The 21,761-nt window shown below is 44.0% G+C and overlaps 2 protein-coding genes across 3 annotated transcripts in view; both read right to left on the reverse strand.

The window, feature by feature from the left end:
* Nucleotides 1-11,910, reverse strand: part of LOC137785427 (synaptosomal-associated protein 25-A-like) — a 34,299-nt gene extending 22,389 nt beyond the window's left edge. Inside the window, exon 1 of the mRNA XM_068576651.1 lies at nucleotides 11,744-11,910. The gene's annotated coding sequence lies outside the window, so the exon portion shown is untranslated. The remainder of the gene's footprint in view (nucleotides 1-11,743) is intronic.
* Nucleotides 11,911-15,283: 3,373 nt separating this feature from the next.
* On the reverse strand, nucleotides 15,284-20,313 carry lrrc28 (leucine rich repeat containing 28). 2 transcript variants are annotated; one of them, XM_068573103.1, is made up of 10 exons: nucleotides 20,178-20,313; nucleotides 19,335-19,576; nucleotides 19,184-19,224; nucleotides 18,779-18,816; nucleotides 18,348-18,485; nucleotides 17,302-17,508; nucleotides 17,087-17,189; nucleotides 16,750-16,922; nucleotides 16,327-16,486; nucleotides 15,284-16,210 (listed from the first exon to the last, which is right to left on the reverse strand). In XM_068573103.1, the coding sequence occupies exons 2-10, from the start codon at nucleotides 19,500-19,502 to the stop codon at nucleotides 16,141-16,143; spliced, it is 1,098 nt and encodes a 365-aa protein (XP_068429204.1). In that variant the 5' UTR covers nucleotides 19,503-19,576; nucleotides 20,178-20,313; the 3' UTR covers nucleotides 15,284-16,140. The 2 variants fall into 2 exon arrangements, with proteins under 2 accessions (XP_068429204.1, XP_068429213.1); XM_068573112.1 differs by lacking the exon at nucleotides 20,178-20,313 and adding an exon at nucleotides 19,692-19,808.
* Between the last annotated feature and the right edge of the window lie 1,448 nt (nucleotides 20,314-21,761).

Here is a 21,761-nt window from a genome sequence, read left to right on the forward strand (position 1 = left end):
CCTCCCTCCATCCCGGCGGAGTCGTCAAGACGGTTAATAATTGAACATGTGCCGGGAAGAGCGATGGGGAGAAAAAAAAGAAAGCGCCAGCCTTTTTCAAAGTGCTTCTCTCCTTCTTTCATGCCCTCTCTCTCTTCCTCTTTCTCTCTCTCTCTCCATTTGTGTGTGTGTGTGTGTGTGTGTTTTGTCGGCGATGCCACTTTCAAATATTTATGTTGACATTTTAAATTGTAGCCATTCGGCTGACGCTGTAATCCAGAGCTCCTTACAACGGGTGCAACAGCAGAATGATCTCCAGTTCATAGATCATACATTACGGGAGGGGGGGGGGGGATCACGGCGAGGAGACGAGGCCTTTTCATGTCCAGCCGTGTTTTAAGCGGGACAGGAAACAGTTGCTCTTTTGATTTTACCAGCCAAACGTGACTTTTTATCAATTGAAAGAGGTCCAAGAAAAGAATAGTAAAACTTTAATAACGTCAGTCTGAACACAGATTTCTTCCGTCTTCGGTTTAGGGAACGATACGAAGTTTTCAACATGGCAGCAAACCGTCGGCGCGCTCAAATCACGGCCACTTGTTGACAGCCGCGTTCTGCCGCGTCATCGATCCGTCGCTGATTGCTTGTCTCGTTGCACTGGAGCGGCTTCCTGTCAACACACAGCACAGCTTCTCATTTCCTCGGGTATTGACTTGTTTCTGTCGCTGCGTCTGCTATCACCGGTGGGATCCAAACCCAAACTCGTCGATTAGCTAATTTGTACTCGTCCGCGTTCTCCGCCTTTGTCATTTGGCGCAACTAACTGTGTGTCTGCACCCCACCACTTCTACTTGGTTATGTAATCACCAGCCGCATGCAAGCGTACAAACGTCTCATCTCACTCATCGATTTTTCGGCCGTATAATCGCTGCATCCCTTTGTTTCCCCCCTCGTACCTTCCTCTTCCAACACCGTCATACTTCCTGTAACGCTAGAAGCTAACGAGGCTAACAGTGCAAACAATGGTGGACAGAGCTAAAGGTGTTCACCTGAGCCTCTAATTAGTTTTTCTATCAACAAGCCATCGTCCTGCGAACACACACAGGCCAACAGTACTACCTGCACAAATACAACCACTTAGAAGTGAGCTACAGCTAGCTAAGAGACAAAACACTGCAGTCCCAAATTCTCAGGGACACTATGGATTTGTACTTGTAAACGTCACTTCAATTTAATCGTGAAGTGACGTTGCACTCCTCCTCCCCCCATCGTCCTCCCGCTGTCCATTCATCCCGCTCTGAAAGTCACTTCCTCTTTTAACATGCTCATCCTGCTCTGTTGATAGATGGTAACACACACACACACACACACAGTCGACACTGACGTAACGCGACGTCCGCTCGTACCCATCCCCCACCTGCGGCCCGCGGCCACGATGGCTGTCACTCTCTTGACTGACGGCCGGTGTGAGGCCTCGAACCGCCGGGTTCAGCCTGTGGAAAGATTAAAGTCAGCGGGGGAAAGAGGATTTACTCTCCACTGTTTTCCCTCCTCTCTCTCACTCTCTTTCTCTCACTACTTTATCTATCTCTTCTCTCATGCTTTCTTTGCTCTCTTTCTTTCTCTGTCCTTGGCCGAAAGAAAGTTTAGGTCGCGATCCAAAAACTTCTTTCTGTGGACGAGCTCACAGGAAGTGACACGGCTTCCTTAAAAGGAAGTGAGCGGGCGTGAGACTCTAATCCCTGGATAGCCGGGTTTAAAGACACAAACTTTATAACAATTGTAACGGGACGTCGTGGAGGTTACGACGCAAAAAACACCAGACGGACGATAACGCGCCTCCCCTCTGGAAATAAAATAACAGATTCGAGCGCGCTGGGAGAACACTGGCTTAAATGGAGACATTAAAAGGGCACCAATGAATTATTGATCAAAATATTAATAGCATTAATCCTAAAAGCTGCGAAAGGAAGACGAACACAGCGAGGCCCGTTGTGTTTGTTGTGCCGACAAGAGGCAAATTGTTATTGTGTTTAATGACGACCGAATCCCCATCCGCCTCATTGCACAGTGACAAAAAAGTGGAAGGAAGCCCTCTCCGTTTGCCTCCCGCTTCGTCCGCCTCCTCCGCCATCACACCTTCTTCACTTCCTGCAAAGCCATTTCTCAGGTATGTTGAGTTAGTGTGTCACGTACGGCGCCTTCGAGAGTCGCAGCGAGGACGGAGCGGCGTTACGGTTTTGGCACAGAGCTCCAGAAAGGGGGGAGGGGGCCTGGATTAGCGCCGTCATACGCTGACATGATTACCGCGCAGAGCCCGACCGCGGAGGAATACAAGCGACGAGCTATTTCGGGCAACAAAGAAAAATCCCGTCAAAGCATGTCAAAAATGGAAACGATTGCACTCAAACACTAAAAACACAAAGCTGAAGACTCGTACAGAAGATGTCAGTGATGGAGGAGCTCTGTTGGGAAGATGGTGTTTTTTAATTTGAAGGTATTTCAACTGCTGGTTGGAGTAAAACTTGTAATTTTATACACCGGAAGCATTTCATAAGACCTTAAAAAAAGTTAAGGGAGATTTTTTATTTATTTATTTTTTATTTGAGAGCAGAGGTTGAAGGTTTCCTCTCGTGAAAAGTCAGGATAAGATGACCTCTGACCCTGTAATCGTCTCCTCTACCGTTTTAGGGGAACTACTTTTCCAAGGTGATGTATGGTTGTTAGGGTTCATACACATTTTAACCAGTGGATTTCCATGACTTTAAACCCAATTTTCATGACCAAACATTTTGTGAAATCTGGTTGTAAACATGAAGAAGTGATAAAAATGTAGTATTTAAACGAACAATGAGGATTCAAAGCATACAGTAAACCTTAAATGACACAAATGAATGAGAGACAATAGTTTGATTAAAAGAATAAACATTTATATAGATGCATGTATGTGTGCCTGCTTGTATTTTGAGCGTTTTTCCTTTAAAAGCATATTCATTATTATCAAACTTGACCTAAATGAACATGAACACATGCATATAACACATTTCCATGACTTTTCCAAAAGGGAATCGAAACCATTTTAAAATTCCACGACTTTTCCAGGTTTTCCATGACCGTATGAACCCCGAGTTGTGTTTAAAAACCCAATTTCTTTGAGCTTTCTCTGGCAAACATGTGCAATGCAGGATCAATTCAGAAGAGCTGCAGCATGAAAAGAAAAGAAAAGAAAGATGAAGTCACACTCGTTAAGCGTTACGGACGTTGTGATGAACTGCCTCGACTCGATCGGAGCCAACGATGTCTGCGAGGCCGGACGGGACGCGGGGATGCTCTGCGGCGGCACGGAAAACTCGCAGTCGGGGGAAACCAGGTCAGCTTGTCGGTTGTGTTTTTCTCACGGGTTTAGAGAAGCCGCTAACCTAAATCTGTGGCGATTTTTTTTTTTTCAGAATAGCTGGTGCGCTTGTCTCTCTCTGTCATGCATTTGCTTCTTTTTTTTCCCCGCAGGATTAGGTGGAGAGGCGGCGTGCAAATGAGACGGTGGGCACAGCGTGACTGGAAATTAGCAGAGTTATTTCTGCACAACTCCTATGCTTCATATAATTGCGAGCAAAGCTGGTTGTGTGTGTGTGTGTATGTGTGTGAGTATACAGCAATTGTACGGCAGAAGAGTGAACCCCCGCCCCCCACCCACAGGGCAAGTCAGTGGGAGCAATTTAACTCCTCGGAGAAACATGCATGAAGGAGCAGTGAAGATTTCACACAGTTCCATGTCTTTGCTCTCACTCGTGCACATCTCTTACCTCAGCAGTGTTGCACAACAACAACAACAAAAGGTAATAATTATTTAAATATTACTGATCTTGAATAAATACAGGGCATAACTATCTTCATGGAGCATTTCTCGTGTCTCTCTTTTGTCCGTTCAAACGAAAAGTGAAGAAGACGGCGAACTCGCCTGTCTGTTAGAGTGTGTGTGTGTGTGTGTGTGTGTGTGTGTGTGTGTGTGTGTGTGTGGGCGTGCTGTGCCGGTTAACACTCGGGTGTGCGGGCGTCGGAGGGTCCAACATCTCACCGCATCAAAGCAGAACCATGTTTCATAATTCACTGGGTATAGAGGCAGGTCAACATTATTAATGCAACAGCGGTGTGTATACAGTACACACAGCACATGCAGAGTGTGTGTGTGTGTGTGTGTGTTTTAGTACACCCCTGCACATGCACATGTGTGCCGTTCATACACGCGTGTGTACAGTACATGCTCTCTTGTTTTATTTGTATTTTTTCTCTGTTATTGTTGCAGCAGTCGGTCTCAGTGTGCTGCAGCCAGATCCCATTATATAATGTCACAGTGTCTTCCAATGTAATGCATCTAATAATACACCTGGGAGTCACCACCTGGGGTCCCTACATGGTTCAACAGCAGAAGAAGAAGAGGAATAGCTCCAAACATCCATGTAAATACTCGGGTAAAGCACCAGATACAACCAAACAATAGTGAAAGTTCAGGATTATTTTTTTGTTTGGCACCGCTTCCAGTCAGGAAACGCAACACACCCAACGCCAAGACCATTTCTGTGGTGTATACCTGCTTACTGCTATTTTATTACTGAAATAAAACATGTACTATATTAATTCAGTCATATATTTGACCTCCATCACAAGCAGGCAAAAGATCTAGGTTTTAGTGCAGGTTTTCACACACACACACGCGCACACACACACACACACACACACACACACACGCTGTAAACCTCCATGTCGGCCTATGAGCAGTAAAACACATATGCCAAGACGTGACCGGGCCAGAGAGCATGATGGGAGCCTGAGGGCTGAGCTATTCAGACAGAACGCCCACCGCTTCGTGCCTGACCGCAAATGTACAATACATGTAACAGCCACACACACATAGTGCACAGACCGTGCTAAAAGATGCTTTACCAGTCTAATTCTATTATTAGAATGAAAAGCAAACGGTGAGTAAAGAATAATTCTGGATGCATAAAAAAAGAAATCCATTTGTCCACGTTCTTTATCACATTTAACTTCAAAACCAGACAGTGAGACGATAACGGCAACATAATGGTCTGAATTATTTGTAGTTTTCAAAGCAATGGGTCATTTAAAACAACTTCAAATAGTCTAATCTGCAGATAACTGAACAGAAAGACTCTCATCTTGAAACTAGTGCGAGCACAGGATGGATTTGGCATTATATCACCATCCTATGAAACACATGTTTCATGATGTGAGACATTCATGTGAACACAATGCACTTCAGGCCAAGGCTAAATGAGTCATTTCATAATTCCACAGTTCATTAAACCAGGTTTTTCCATCCACCTTCTCAGATCCAACATGGTCAGAGAGCAGCTTCGTAAAGAGGCCTCCTGATTTCCATCCGGGCTAAACCGCAGAGGCTGAATGCGAATGGAAGGAGGCACAAAAAGCTCACACGGGAGCCGGTCTTCATGCCCACAGCAACTGCTGCCATGCCAATATGGCATCGCCAAATTAAAATCCTTCCCTACGGAGAGACAGGAAGGACGCGCGGGAGGGAGAGATCTCCTGCCGAAAATCACCGAGGGAGTCAGGAGGATAAACGCCCGAGCGTTCTATTTCGGTGTTGTATCGCAGTGAAATGCCACCAAAGACAGACTCCTTGGATGTGAAAGTCCCCCAAAACCTGAATGATGAAACAATACAAACTGTGAAACGACTCAGCGAAGAGATACAAGATCACAACCTGATCACCTGACAAGCGTAAAATGACGAATGTCTCCCAAAATTCAGCCGTTTTTTGTTTTGTTTTGTTACTCAGCTGAGCAGGGATGATGGAGCAGATTGCATTTGTGACATTTTCCTGGTTACATAATCCAAAAGGAGGACGGACGGACAGAAAGCTACGAGACGGGCAGATTAACCAGAGAAATAGACGCGTGCAGAGGTGGAGCGCTCCCTTTACGTCACAAACCACTTTGTTAAAAAAAAAAAAGCGGTTCTAGGACCGGCTGTGAACTTCATCCAACGGGACCGTGACGGTGGATCGTCTGAGCGTCCAGGGAGGAGGGGGGGGGGGGGGGAAAGGCGTCTTCTTCTTCCAATGTTGTGATCTGTCAACGTGTTTGCGATAAATTAGGCCGAATGATGTGCGGGCACGGGAACATGGCGGTGTGGGACGTACAGGAGATTCAAAGCAATCATCCTGTGGCCTGCAGGGATAATCACTGCAAAGCCCCACTGTCCCATTCACTGAGGATAAAACCCACTGGATTAATCTGCAGGCCTACAGGAGGGGGAAGAGAGAGAGAGAGAGAGAGGGAGAGCGAGAGAGACCTCACAACACTTACATAACACATGGATGGACCACTCTCTTCTACTTTACCTCCCTCGTACACGCTTTCCCTTTTTCTTACACATTCACATCCTCTCTCTCTCTCCACTTTTTGCTCCCACTAACAAAACCTACAGTGCACGTGTAATGCACAAACACGCACGCACACACACTCACACACACACACACACACACACACTCCAACGCCCCCGCCTTACCACCGTTTCTTCTCCTCCCTCATCCTGCATCCGAATGGACACCTGTCAACATGCTGCTCTTTACATGCTGTTTATGTGGACACTCACACATACCTAGTGCTGACAGGCGCATATAGCACATATATACATATACAAATACATATATAATCTAGGAAAGGATAATCTAGTCATGTACGTGACATACATGATGAATGCAAAACATAAACTTGCTCGCTGCAAGATGATATGCAGAAATGCAACATGGTTGTTTACATAACACCACAGCGACACGCAAAAAACACCGAGCACATGAACGACTGTGACAGATCTTTTCATAAGACAAACTCCTTTTGAAATCCATCACCACCACCGCTTTTTTTTTTAACCTCTTACTCCTTCAGGGGAAGAGCCTTTGTGTTCATTACACAACATGTACACACCCCTTTCCTTTTTGTCCCCTTCTCCTCAGATACCATTGCGTTCACTGTGCCATTGTCGACGATAAATAAAAGGGGTTTGTTTTTCCTCCTTTTTTTTCTTCCTGAAGACTGCTCTGCGTTTGAGAAAACTCAATAAATGAGCCGTTAAAGAGATAAAGAGAGGGTTGAGGAGCGCAGCAATCTGGTTGCTATCTGCCACGTCATCCTAATCACAACGTGCGGACGTGCATTTCACAACTTTGAATGTCTGAATTGTTCCGTTTGGTCGATGATCTGTCTCGGTGAAGAAGACGATGGGTCGGCCGGCACAACAAACTGCATTCGCGTCCCTTTACGTGATGGTTCACAGGCCTTTTAATCTGACGAGAGCGTCGTAAGATGCCCCGTGGGGTTTTTCCCCCTTAACAAACAAGAAACGCCAAAACGCATTGTGTCTATCCTTGAGCTCGAAAAACCATTACTCCCTACGCATTGCCAGAGAGAAGATAAAGATTTGCACATCACAAAAAAAGTAAAAAAACAAAGACTCAAGTCTTGCCTGTGAAGTCCCAAAATCACACGATCTGTGTCTCAAGTCCTGAACATGTAAATATAAACTTGTCCCCTCACAGTCATGATGGAAAAACTGGGAATTGATTCCCCTGCACACATTTTTAATCTTCACGCTTGGTCAAATTCAATTCAGTTTATTTTGTATTGCCCAGAGTCACAAATTACCAGGAGCCTGGTCAAGGATACCAAGCCATTCCAAGTTGCCTAAAGTCATGTGACTCAAGTCCACACCTCTGTAGGTAGCACAAACAGTTTACCTCCAAGTACACACACTCGATGAGGCTGAAACATCCAACGGGGCTTTAAAAAAGAAAAACATCTGCCCCTCCCATAAAAAAAAGATGTAAATTGAAGCTCAAGATGACAAAACTATTCTGATGAATGACGCACCACTAACAGGTTTTAAGAGGGGACGTCCAAAACAAACCGCTACGTATCTAAAAATCCCACATGGTTAGAAAAGCGTCAGTTGCCAAGAACGCGATCCCCTCGCTCATTTTCACTGAACCCTAATAAGTGAGCAACATGCAGAGCGAGAGAGAGAGAAGATTGTGATCACAGCGCATTCTTGGATGTTTTCTTTTTCTACCATCTGGCGTTTTTGTCGCAGATCACTATTTAAATTGAACAAGGAGGGAGCAAAAAAAACAAAGAGTCACATATAACGAGGAGAATTCATTAAACCGCGTGACTGCAAAAAGGAACAAGGGTGTGCGGATGCCTGTGTCGTTTTATTTTCCCACAGATGTAGCGGGAGGCTGGTGGCAATTTTTCGCCATTCTTCTGTGGGCAGGGTGATGGATGGGTGAGTGGTGAGTGCTGGGTGACGGGAGAAGGAGGGGGCGGGAGTGGGGTGTTGCGACTGCCGAGGTAGGAACCATTTTCTCAGCTAGAAATGGATTATTTGTGCGCCCCGAGTTCATGTTCAGTGGTGGAGAATCCACGCAAACGACACCTGTTTTAACAAACGAGAAAATCTCAACTAACCAGGTTTCTCTGACCCCTTTTCCAACACTTCACCAGCCAGCCGGATGTTTAGGACAAAGCTGTTTGTCTTTCTCGGGCTCCGCCTCAGAGATAGGTTAAGGAGCTCGGACATCAGGAGGGAGCTTGGAGTTGAGCCGCTACTCCTTTGTGTCGAAAGGAGTCAGCTGAGGTGGCTTGGGCGTCTAATTCGGACGCCTCCTGCATGCCACCTGGACGCCTCCTGGACACCTCCCATTAGAGGTTTTTCCGAGCACGCCCAACTTGGAGAAGGCCCAGAACACGCTGGAGGGATTATATATCTCACAACTGTCCTGGGAACGCCTCAGGATCCTCCAGAATGAGCTGGAAAACATTGCGGGTAAGAGGAAAGCCTGAGTCGGCCGACCGGGCCTTCTGCCACCGCGACCCGACCCCGAATAAGCAGCTGATAATTGATGGATGGATGTTGTCTTTCAAAATGCCGGATAGAGTAGAGTAACTGCAACCAGACCTACTAAGTCAGTGTACGTTGGACTCACTGAATTTTTGCAATTTCTCTGACTAGGACCTGCTTTGTCTCAACTTTACACACAACAAACAGCAGCATACACACAGAATATATTACACATCGTGCATTTAAGTAAACACTTTGTTAAAAGCTATATTAAGATGCCTCCCACAAACTCGCAGGTCAGAGTTTTCACAGTTTAAAGTTCCAACTTCCGACCTCCAGCGTGTGTAAATCAAACTCTCAGCGGTGCAGCATCCACATTCTTTCTGGTATTTTTTTAACAAAGGTTTTGTTTTTTTGAAGGTTTTACAATAACAATTTACAGTGGACGCTGCCGTTCTTTGTGTGACGTCAAACAACCGCTTCTTCATGAAGTCGGGTAGTTTACAAGGAGGAACTTGGACTTTGAGTGGCTTTCCGTTGCAGTTTTTTGAGCAGGAAGTCTCAAGTGTCCGGGATAATCTCGTCTAAACATTGTATTTTTGCTTCACAAATAAACAGCTCTTGCCACATGCCAACTGCACAATGATGTGCTCCGAGAAGTAGAAAATACTTTTATCTCGAGCCTTTGGCATTTTCCTTTCGGAGCAAGCTTCCAAACAAGATTATGAACAACGTGGATGCAAAGTGTGTCCATTCGATACTCGTATACTAGTAACAGTATCGCACGCAATTACTGAAGGTGACATGAATATAATTACTGTGCTGCACTTTCAGCAAAATACAGCTTATTGTCCTCCGTTGTCATGGTCACACCAGAAGAGTGTCCTGTTGATGGTGTTCGAGCTCTGATTACTAAGTGATCTGATTGGTTACCGGTGTTTTCACAGGTGTTTTCTGGGTGCAGGCGATTGTTAATTAAGTGTGGGATTTCAATGGCAGTGTTGAGCAGACGACACCCACAAGCAATTAGTTTTAAATTATGGCTTTACTGCAGATCCGCTTGTGTATTATTTGCAACAACAAAAGTGTGTTTTAGTATTTCCAACTTTGCGCAGGAGTCAATGTGCTGATGGTTCTGCATACCGGCTCAACAGAAAAGGCCACTTGAGTTAGTGCGTTTAATAATTTGCGACACAGGTACCAGATTTCTGTGGTCCAACTTCTTCACAAAATGCTTTCTGTTTAACAGAGGCAAACGTCCAAGAGCTGTATGAGTAAAGAGATGCATAAAAGCTACGGCGAGGCTTTAGTTGGCTAAGGCACCAGCCTACGTTGAGTGCCTCTGGGTCACTTCCTGTCCTAATGGAAGTATCTATCTGTGTACTCTTGGAAAACAAATAACACCAGGCTGCCAAATAACGACAACAACAACAACACGCGTCGACCTGAGCTCTTTGTCCTCGCTGACATTACTGTAACACAGATACTGTGACGGGGCGGGAGCAGAGAGGGAGAGAGGCCAAACTGTTCCGGATGACGCTCTTTATTCCTGGATTGAAGGTGTGGTTCTTTCCTACGATAAAATATATAATCAAGTCTTGAATAATAAACACATTTAGACACATTAAATCGAGGAACACCGCCCCCATAATCAGGCAGACACAACAACTTTTATTTATTTTCCATATATAATATATTCTGAAAAGAGTCTTTATCGAGATCCTTAGGTTAGAAATAGCGCGCTTCTCGGAGTCAGAGAGTTAACTGTGTTCCTGTAGCCCCCGCAGGGAGACACAGGAACAGGACTGGTGCCAAACTCTTGGTGTGCCAGACAACAACAGTGTTTTGGCCCTCCAATCCACCACAAAGTACACCGCATTCTCCCAAGAAGACGGACAAACAAATGTAAACATGAAGGCGAGGGGGAATCATCACATCGCCGCCTCTCCTCCATCACAGCACCACTGTGGCCATGCCTACTCCTCAGAGACCAATGCAAAAACAATGTCCATCTGAATTCCCCCATCTACCAAAAAATAAAAATGTGACACCCAATAGCAGAAACCAATCCTCTTGCTTTTTCAAAAGCGTGTTGGCTTGTAATAATTATTGAATACGTAGTTCAGCTTCTAGGCAGTAAAGAGCCACGTTTTTGGTCGTCTAGTCGCTCGTGCGTCGTTCCACGACCGGATAAAACTTCCATCCACGCAGCCGCGAGAACCGGACGCTTGTTTCAAGGAAATTAAAGACGTTTGACCAATATTTCAACGCCAGCAGCTCAGATTTGTTGGTAAGGTTCCTGTCAGTGTGTGTGCGTGTGCGTGTGCGTGTGCGTGTGTGTGTGTGTGTGTGTGTGTGTGTGTGTGTTTTCTTTCTGCCAGCTCGAGCTCTTTCGCTCCGGAGCTGTCCGCGGTGCTGAAGCAACCCTTCAGTCCGCAGGAAGACACCGTCCTCCCCGCCGCGACCCGTTAGAAAACAGAAGAGACGGCTTCGCAGAGGCCGCTCTATCCTTCCAATGTAATCCTGACAAACAACTCCTTAAATCCTGTAATATGTTCAAGGCGGAAGCTCGCCCTCCAGACACAGAAAACGCCACAAAGTTGACCGCTTTAAGCGCGTTAATCGGTCCCAGAGATCTACAGCAACACCGCGGGGACATGTAGGACTCTGCTTCGTGAGGCGTTCACGTTCACGTCTTACAAACGAGCGAAGACGCGAAGAGACAGTCAAACAGATTGGGGGGAACTATAACAAGACAGCAACGTGATTGTGATATTACAACATTTTTTTTTTTAATGCCACATATTTGTATGAATAATTCAAAGTTTACGCGTTGTTTACGTGGATTCGACGAAAGCAAAACCGACCTATTCAAACCTACCTCGTTAAGTGTATTCTGCTCTTTTTCTTCTTCGTCGTCTTCTTAATTTGCTGTATTTGTTTTCGACACAGGATGAAAATGTCCGTCCGTGCTGCCGCTCCACTCAACGGGACTGTCCCCGGTGGAAACGCGCCTTCTCCTCCCCCTCCCCCAAAGGGTGAAGCGTGACGCACTAAGAAATCACACACTTCCTGTGAAAGTTTTACAAAATAAACATTTAAAATACTGTACGTTAAACCGACTTACTACCTCTTCGGACATCCGATATTCTTGTAAAGCTAGCTAACACTAAACGAAAACACCAAAGTGGCGCTCAAACGGTCCAGAAGGTTCTTTCTCACCATTGTGCCTCAATAAAAACAGTCCGCCCCCCCTCCAAAAAAAAAACAACGGTTCCGTTTTTTGATAATAATAATAATGTTGCTTATATGTACTATATACGTTTGTATAAATAAGTAAACCAAACCAAAAGAGGATAACATGCTGTCTTTCTCGAACTGAATGTGAGGAATTATAATTAATTCAAGCCTTTTTTTGGACCTGAAACGTTGCACAATTGTTTCATAAATCCGTTTATATATATATATATATATATATATATATATATATATATATATATATATATATATATATATATATATATATATATATATATATATATAATGTGTGTGTGTTATTATTGTATTATCGTCATTATTTCTGTTTTTACTCGACTTGTATCAAATGTCGTTCTAATGTTTACTATTATAATTATATTCAACTATTTGAAGTAGGTTTGACCCATCACATGTGTGTCTGTTGGATATTTTCGTGGCTTTTACTTTGGTGGTTAAATCTCCTGACTTCCTGTCTCATTGTCTGAAATTGATGCCGCTCACAAAATGGCCGCGCCCTCTGATGTCACAGGGAGTGGATAAAAGATTGTTTTACGCGTCTGTAGACCAAGATATTATTAGTTCACGGGTTGTTTATCTAAGACAGTCAAAAATAATCATCAAAGAAAATGACAACTTTAAAAAACAGACAGAGGGTATTATTAGTATTTTGAATAAAGTAGGCTAGTATTAATAATGTTTACTTGTAATATGTCATAATTACTTTTAAAAAAAAGATGTCCTTCCATATTATTATTACTCATTAACAGCAAGTGTTAAGCAGTATTAGTAACAAAAACAAAAAAAGATACAACTTGATTTAAAATATATAATACAATGCAAAAACACAAACCAGCTTTTGGGAATAACTATAATAAGGCATACATCAAATCTGGTCGTTCTGCATTCAAATGCCCTGTCAGCGAAGGAGACAGAGTGAGAGACGCGGAGGGACAGAGGGTGCCTCACTCTTTCTTTTTCTCCTCCTTTCTTTCCTTTAGTGCATAAAATAACCCTCTGGCACGCTTCAAGTAGTTCTGCATAGACCACCTGAGATACCTCCTTGAGCCGACATGCACGTGCACGTGTAACACGTATAGCACGTATCTCTCTCACACACACACGCAAACACACATTTTGGGGTTCTTATTTCCCGCACACACACTGACCCACTGATGGCGTATTGACGGCTAGAACGTGCTACCATGTCTTCTCTTTCAATTCAACATTGTTTTTAAATCAACTCAATTAAAAAAACATAATAAGTGCTTCATCATAAACACTGAACCACTAACACAACACTAACCGAAAACAAGGTGAGGTAACTGAGGTTTCTGAGGTTTGAGCAGTAATAACCTCAGACCCTGTTTACCTTGAACGCATCACCTGGTCCCACATCGCACTTCACGCCCAGCCCCGCGCAACAGACCCCGCATGGCGTTATGAAGCAAGCTAATATAGCCTGTGTTATTCATATTAATATCCATATACGTGCACACAGTGGAGATGCTCCTCACTGTTTTGACCCCCGGAGTCCTTGACTTGACATAATCACATCTACATCAGTCAGATGACACGTGAACAATCCCCCCAAAAAATAAACCGTCAGCAAACCGAAAGAAAGATGACGTGGTCTCTCTTGAGTGAACTGAATGTGATGAATTATAGATTAAAACCCATTGGGTCTTTTTTAAGCCTTTTTAGGGGTATGACTCGTTGCACAATCGTTTCATAAATCAGTTTCAATAAAGTAGCATTTCGCCCAGCTTGAACCGTCGACATACGGTGTCTTTTATGACATTCTGGGAGCCGCATGGTCAACCACTATGTGCCCTTTACTTCTGCAGCAAAGGTCAAAGGTCAGAGACACGTTTCCTTTTCCACAGCGGAACAGCCAGTCAACCGCGTCGGCTTCGTGCACGGACACATCGTGAGGATCTGGAGATGGATCGACCCGCGTGCGCCACATGTGGCGCAGCTCATTACCAGAGCCCCATCGAAGAAAAACCATTACTGCCCTCAACCTCCCACGATAATGACCCAGAGGCGCAATGAGTCTCGCGCATTGTATTGCCATCGATCTAAGCGATGGGATTGATGTGTTCACAGCACGGCACGTGCAGGAAGATAGACATTCATTCAGCAAATCGTCATTATTTTTGTTTTTTCCCCTCCCACCAGAGAACAAGGCACTGATCTAATGTACACATCGCTGCGCCTGAAAGATCCTTCCGTGCCCGTGACATTTTCACAGTCCGTGTAACAGATGCACACACTCCAGTCAGCCTGCATCAACAAGAGAACAGACAATATGTGCTACGTGGAGGATCCACAACAAGCAGTGATTCCCAACCAGCTTTGGGAGAGAGAGAAAATAAAATAGAAATATTATTCACTTGTTTTCTAGTTATCCACATCTGTGCACCACGTGGATCATCGCGAGTGGTCAGGGAATATGCAAACGAGTTAAACGATTGAAAGATGAATAGATTGACTGTTAAAAATACTAAACAGACAGCTAAATTCCTCGATATGGTGAATAATATTTACAGTATAGACTAAAAAAAAAGACTAATATAGCATCTTTCGATCCTCACGTTGGGTGCAGCTCTTGTATATATTATGCCGATTTCCATCATATCGTGTGTGTGTCTTGTGTTTCCACATGAACACGCAGCATGTGAATCTATGTCGCATCATGAGTGCAGTCAGCAGAGACGCGATAGTCCCAGAGGGATGAGGCCAGAGAGGATCATCTAAAAACACGACACCGATGCAGGCAACGCTGCCAATGCGCTCCTTCTTCCACGTATCCTCTTTTATCACGGACCACAGATATTTCAGCCTTTAAATGAATACATACACGAGGCTGTTGAGACACAAAGCAACAGAAGAGGTTTGTTTCTGTGTCTCACATGCGGGGGAGCCAAAGAGCGCGACTGAGATGACCCACTGACACCAACGACGACTATACAGGGGAGAGGCGTTCAGGGACGCTATGGTCTCCAGAGACGCGTGGTCTAAAGATCTCCACAGTTAATTAAGCTGTTATTAACATGCCCAGCTGTCACGTTCACACATGTTCATGCATTCCGTCCCTGACAACCCCCGTCTTCAGAGGGTCAAAACATTCAATTACAATTTAAATAAAGAAAATCACAGGAAGTTGTTGAAATCAGTCAACTTTTACTGCGAAAACGCAACACAATCGAAAACGAATGATACATTAGAATTGTACAAACACACAGTGATGGACGTTAACAAACGAGCGTCGGTTCAACACGAGACCCGCGCATGCGCAGTGACCTCGTTTTCCGACAGAAATCTGACCTCAAACTGAACGGGCCTGCGGACGTGAAACCTGCTCCACAGTTTTGGGTTCATGCCACATTTATTTAGATTGTTGTATTCCACATTTAGGTTTATGTAAAGATAAAAACATGATTTTTTTAAAAGGCATGTTAACATAGCAAATGCTTTTCCAAAGGTCAGATTTTTTTAAAAGGATACCGGTCCAATATAACTGACACTGGAAAAAGTATTTAACGAATATGTGAGACGAATCCTTGGCTTGTTTTACTGACTTTTATAAATAAACATTTTTTCACTTGCCTACCCCTTTTCTTTTCTTCAATAATCAGTCAAAACAAACGGTACTATGAATGTCAATACCTCGAATACGACTCCACAAGCAACCGATCGTCTACTGCAATAAACATCCGAGTGAAAAATGGCGGATTTCATCAAACCCAAACAGTGCCTGTTCTTACAAAGTGCCTTTTTGTTAGTAGTGACTTTCGGTCTATTTCTGCAAGTTTACTGGTCACACACAGTGGTTATTATTCCGACCACCCAGAACACACAAGACAAAACCCTCCCGGTCAGTTGGATTCAGGCACATCGCGTAGGTTCGAGTCTTGTCCTTGAAACGTTGTGCGACCCCGCACACCTGCCACATTTTCCGGAAACAACGGCACCGCGGCTCCTGAGCGACTGTGTGCTCCGAGGGAAGAGGAAACAACGTCATCCCTGGAGGTCAAAGGTCCGGAGGCAGCGACTGGAGCAGCAATAGGCCACAAAACTCACCGTTGTTCTTTAAAAGGAAAGAAGAGATGGGGAGGAAAGAGAAAGATGAGCCGACAACAATTTAAGTTTCTACATTGGACTGTCAGTGTCTTCCTGTTGGAGCAGGCGGGCGGTTGTTCTGACCTGCGGTGCACGCCCGCCAGTGCTGTGTCACGAAGCGGGAAGAGTTTGGGGTAGATGATGGTGAACATGGTCTGACTGCAGCGGTGGCAGTGTCCCAGGGGGAACTGCAGCAGGTCCAGCAGGCTCCTGGGGAGGTTGATGGGAGGCAGCAAGTTGAGGTCTAAAAAAGAAAAAATACACAGAAGGCGTTTCAGTGAAATCTCAAGTGATAGGTGTTTTCATTTTTGCTTGTTTGGTGCATGTGTTGTTGTTTACGGCATCTTTTTTTCCTCATTTTCACTCTTATAAAGAGTGAAAATGCAACCAGATGAATCAAAACTACTACGTGTAGGTTAAAGTAGAAGTCAGGGAGCCACAGCTGGCCACATGCATACATACATTTGCATTCATACACGCATACATACGGTGCTCAGCGCCCTTCACCTGTCGGCCGCTGGCGGTAGATGCGATGCAGGGCTCTCATGGCGATCTCCTCCAGGGGGACCACGCTGTCCGCCTCTGAGCCCACCACCTTCACTTCGGGCGGAAGCCCGACCAGCGCCTCGCTGAGCGCCTCCCTCTGGCCGCCCTCCAACCCGTGGGCGGACACACCGCACCTGCACGGGAGCGACGCTGTTTTAATCTCAAATGGAACATTGTGTAGCTGCATTTCTTCCACAGTGTTTTCATCAGTTGTCATTTTAAATATTCTGTTTTTTAACTCATGCACAATTATATTCCCTACATAGCTGAACTAACTCAAACTGATAAGCTGAGTTACCCGCTACAGCCGATGACCTTGTTGTACAGGTAGGAGGGAAGGCCTTTTAGGTCCACGTTGTTGTCCACGAACACAAACTGCAGCTCTCGTGATCGGCCCAGATCTGACACACACACACACACACACACAACGTTATTAACATCGCCTCGCTCTCAGTATATACATCACTATGGCAACACACAGATAAGGGGCTGCGTTTTGGGGGCATCGCTGACCGAGCGGTAGAAAGGTCAGCCGGTTAGCGGCCATGGAGAGCTGGTTGAGGCGGTGCAGCCAGCAGAGCTGCCGGGGAACGTGGCCCAGCAGGTTGTGGTCGGCTGTCAGATTCTGCAGCGTCGCGCAGCGGTACAGCCGGTCGGGGAACGACATCAGCTGGTTCATCGACACGTCCAGGGTCTCCAGGTCCTGCAGGTCCCCAATCTCTGAAGGTGTGACATGAAGAACAAATCGAAACAAATTAGATCTCAATCATAAAAAAAAGTAACAATTTAATTATTTTACACTTTACAGATTTGGTTAACTAAATCTATTGTTATTTTAAATGCTGACAACATCAGCATTCTTTTTGTTTTATGTCATCTAACCTTTCCAAATGGGAAACCACTGGATATTTCGTCCGGAACAGTGTTTTTGCAATATTACATTTTTCTTGCCTGCTATATTTTTCGCTGACCTTTTGCAGAGGATTCAGTAACACAGGGGTGGTCAAATAGAAAATAAGTTTGACAGGCTGTTGGTGTGATTGTACCGGAGACCTTTCATTTGCAGACTGAGCTTTAAATGCAATGAAACTTGACACACACACAAAAGAAAGAAGAAGAAAATTCAAAAGATTTTCAGTTGATGGCGAACAAATCTCTGACTGAGTGTGTGTTCAGTTACGAGTACGGAGAGACTTAAATGTCACCAATGTTTCTGAAGAATTTACAAAATGTACAGAGGATGAAATCTCACAAGCATAACATACCATTAAAACATCAAGTTGTACAATAATTGTTTTTCTTAATCCTCCAGGATGAAATGAAAACAATCATCTGCATTAATGACACAACCATATTCTTGATTCAGAGCTCTGTTGCCCTCTGCTGGCAGATTGAATACTTACAAGTTAAAAAAAAGTCAAATGTAAAATACATCCGTAGACCAAACAAAATTTAATCTGAAATTTGTCAGTAGTTTTAAAAAGTTCAGTTTTTTCATAATTTAAAGATTAAACCAGACCTCGGGATCAAAGATGGCGATGAAATAAATGTGTATTCACCTGGAGGAAGGCATTTTAGTTGATTATTGGACAATCTAAGGTGCCGTAGAGACCTCAGCCGGCCAATCTCTGGACAGAGGAACTGGAGGGCGTTATTGCTCAGGTCCAATGACTGCAGTCTGGTCAGGTCTCCAATAGCTGGGGACCAAAACCACAGTTGCCTTCATTCTGGAGAAAAGAGTAACTTAACCAGCACAGATCAAATAAAGGCGTTGCAGCAAAAAACAACCAGAAGGCCGGCTTTGTGTCTGCAGCAGTCCCTTATTTTATATAGTTGAACATTCATGCATTGAGTGTTTGATAACAATGTTCTTGGCAACCAGAACTTCTTTTTTTTTTTAATCAAAGTCAGACATTTTTAATTATGTTTTGTGTGAAAGCTAAATGACAAAGGAATCAAAGGAAAAAATATGTCATAACAAAGGACTTACCATCAGGAATCATGACTATGTTGTTTGAGTGCAAATACCTTAAATGAGAAATAAATAATACAAAGTTACAGTTGGAATAGACCAAACTATTTTATAAATCAACTATATTTTGCCTTTCAATTTCATGTTGATGAAGTTTACAGAGTCAACTGTTGGCCACATATCGAAGTGTAATAATCCATCAGTTACAATTTAGAAAAGCATCAGACAGCTTCACTCTGTGCAAATTACACAGATTACAATACATATTCTCAGTTCCCCAGCAACCTGTGCTATTATACCAGCCAGTATTATGTAATGGGACGCGTTGTTTTAGTCCACTCTAACCCTAAAAAGGGTTGTGGTTATTTGTTATTTGTGGTTATTTGTCCAAAAAAGAAAAACACAGCGTCGCTGAATACTCACAGTTCAATGAGATTTGGGAGCTTCTGAGCAAGATTGTCAGGCTAATGAAGGAGAGAGAAAAAATAATAATCAGAAAACGTCTGAAATAATGCAGCTTTTAAACATTCGTCTTAAGTCATGCAAAACCAGAATATGCACAGCACAGATGTACCAGAGTCGTGAGCGAGTTCCTCTTCATGTACAGTCTCTCCAGAAACTGCAGGCCTTCATCCTTTAGCAGCTCCACCGGGAAATTGTTCAGGTTCCTGTAGTTCAGGAACAGGTTTTTGTGGCGCTCCTGCTTGGCCACAAAAATAGCTTCATGGAGTTCAGTTGCCATTTTCGAAAGAAACCTCTCCTCCTCCAGATGGAGGAGACTTGGCAGTGCCTCCTTCTCTATGGCATCACTGTCTCCTGAATGAAAAGCAGATGAACAGAGGCATCAACAGACAGACAGCAGCGTTTGGGGCTTTGCCCAGTGCAAGCTGAGAAAAAAAAACCTCCAGGATAATATTTCTTCTTCTCTTACTTTTTATCGCGGTTGGAAAACAACTTTCGGGTGCATTACCGCCACCCACTAATCTGGAGTGTGGACCCAGAATAATACAGCATGCAACAGGATTATTAAACCCAAACGTGAGCTGTAGGGTCGTGCACCGTGTGTAGCGCTGCACGGACACACATGCAGCGGAGGGGTCATATCAGTGTCGAGCAGAGTCAGAAATTAACCCGTGTTTGGGATTCTGTGACAAACTGTGTTGCTTTGAGGCGACGGCTGCTAAACAGGCCACATACACATTACCGTCAGTCGCAGCAACTTAAGTGTTTTTGTTTTGTTCACCACAAACTGCAAAAAAGCCATTTCAAGCTGTAGATAACGTTTTGTTTACGCAGGCTAGCCTTCAACGAGCCGCTCGGTGTTTATATACATCACACCGTTAGCATGCTAGCTACGTAGCTGATATAAGCACATAGCTGTCGATAACAATGCGCCGCACAGAGAGCCGTTATTTACCTTAATTGTGCGGGACCATTTTATCCTACTTTATTTTATTCCCACATATGCACATGGCACCGGCTTAATGTTGAAGGTGTGTTTGAAAGCAGAAGCTAAAGAAAAGGGCTGTCGCACAGCAACAGTACTCCAGTCCGCCGGAACGTAAACAACGCGAGATGTCGAAGGTCACGCTCTTCTTCTTCTTCGTCGAAATCTCGTTCAGACCGTTTCGCTGCTGCCACCTGCTGTTTCATCATTGAACTGCATCGTCAATCACATACGTCCCTCACGAAGTGGTGTAAAGTGCATTTACGGTGAAGTGCAACCGTTTGTGGTTATTACATTTGTATTACATTTCAGAGGGAAACCATGAGATATCCCTACGACATTTACTTAGCTATAAGTGCAGGTTCATTTGGTGACTGAGATCACTATTTAAATCAATTGTCCTTTTTTATATAATGGGACGTTTTGTTAAAGATAAGAAAAACACAAACTAAAGCAGTTAAAATGACCTCAACCAATAAATGCCTCAGTAATCTCGAATAACTCTAAGAACATAACGCACTAAATGAGAGCATAAGAGTACTGTTTTGGACTCCAGAGATGTCCCACTGTATCTCCTCAGTAGCCAGGACAAGTTCTTACACCCCCAACTAGACCTCAAACAGCTAGATTTGCTATGATATTTAAATATGACAAATATTGAATTATGTTACTATTCTAACTCATTATACACTGATGAATAATCTTTAAAAGGGTCCCAAAAGCACTTAACTATAAAGCCCAAGTGCAGCAGAATTCTTCTTCAGGTGTTACAAGAGTTACAAGAGCATGTAAATAAATAAATAAATAACACAATTTAACTATACATATTAACATAAACCTTGCATATGACTTGAACGTGACACGAGAGAGTTCCCCAAGTTATGAAAATTTACATTTTTGTATCCCTAGCTTGATGCCACACATGATTGGCACACCTTTCTGGAAAGTTTACAACTTACAGAGTTCGTCAATTGCGCCAAAACCACTGTCAGAAAAAGCCTTAGCAAGATCAACCACATTGCATTTTTTTCCAGCTACAAAACTGAAATATGACTTAGTTGGGATGAAACAATACTTGCTTGGTATGTATTGGTGCATCTGCTTGAGCAGAGCCCCTCTGTTGTGGAACAAGAAGCGTCCAACGTCCAGAAAGAAAGTTAGGGACGATTTTTTTAAAGAAACTACCAAGCCACATTTTCTGGGAACACCCACTGTTGTTATACAGATCAGCTGCTGTGTTGAGTCAACTGAGTCAACAATAATTACAAAGTGTCAGGACTGTTGGTCTATGCACAAATGGCAAATAAAAAACCTTGAAAACTAATTATAAAAACTTGTTTTTACATACAACAACACAATATCTGCACTAGTTTTCTCCTTATATGTAGTTAGGTGCCACTAGCTGCCAGTGCTGGTAGTTGTCACAAGAGTGCCACGACTCGTCAGAGACTTGCCACCGTCAGAGAGGTGCCACCAGTAGCGGGCAGTAATCAAAGAAGTGCCACCAGTAGTCAGAGATGTGCCGCCACTAGGGGGCAGTAGTCAGAGACCTGC

Source organism: Clinocottus analis, unplaced genomic scaffold, assembly GCF_023055335.1.
Source record: "Clinocottus analis isolate CAN_PGR_092001 unplaced genomic scaffold, fCliAna1.0.p SCAF_1, whole genome shotgun sequence".
In the NCBI taxonomy this organism is placed as follows: domain Eukaryota; kingdom Metazoa; phylum Chordata; class Actinopteri; order Perciformes; family Cottidae; genus Clinocottus; species Clinocottus analis.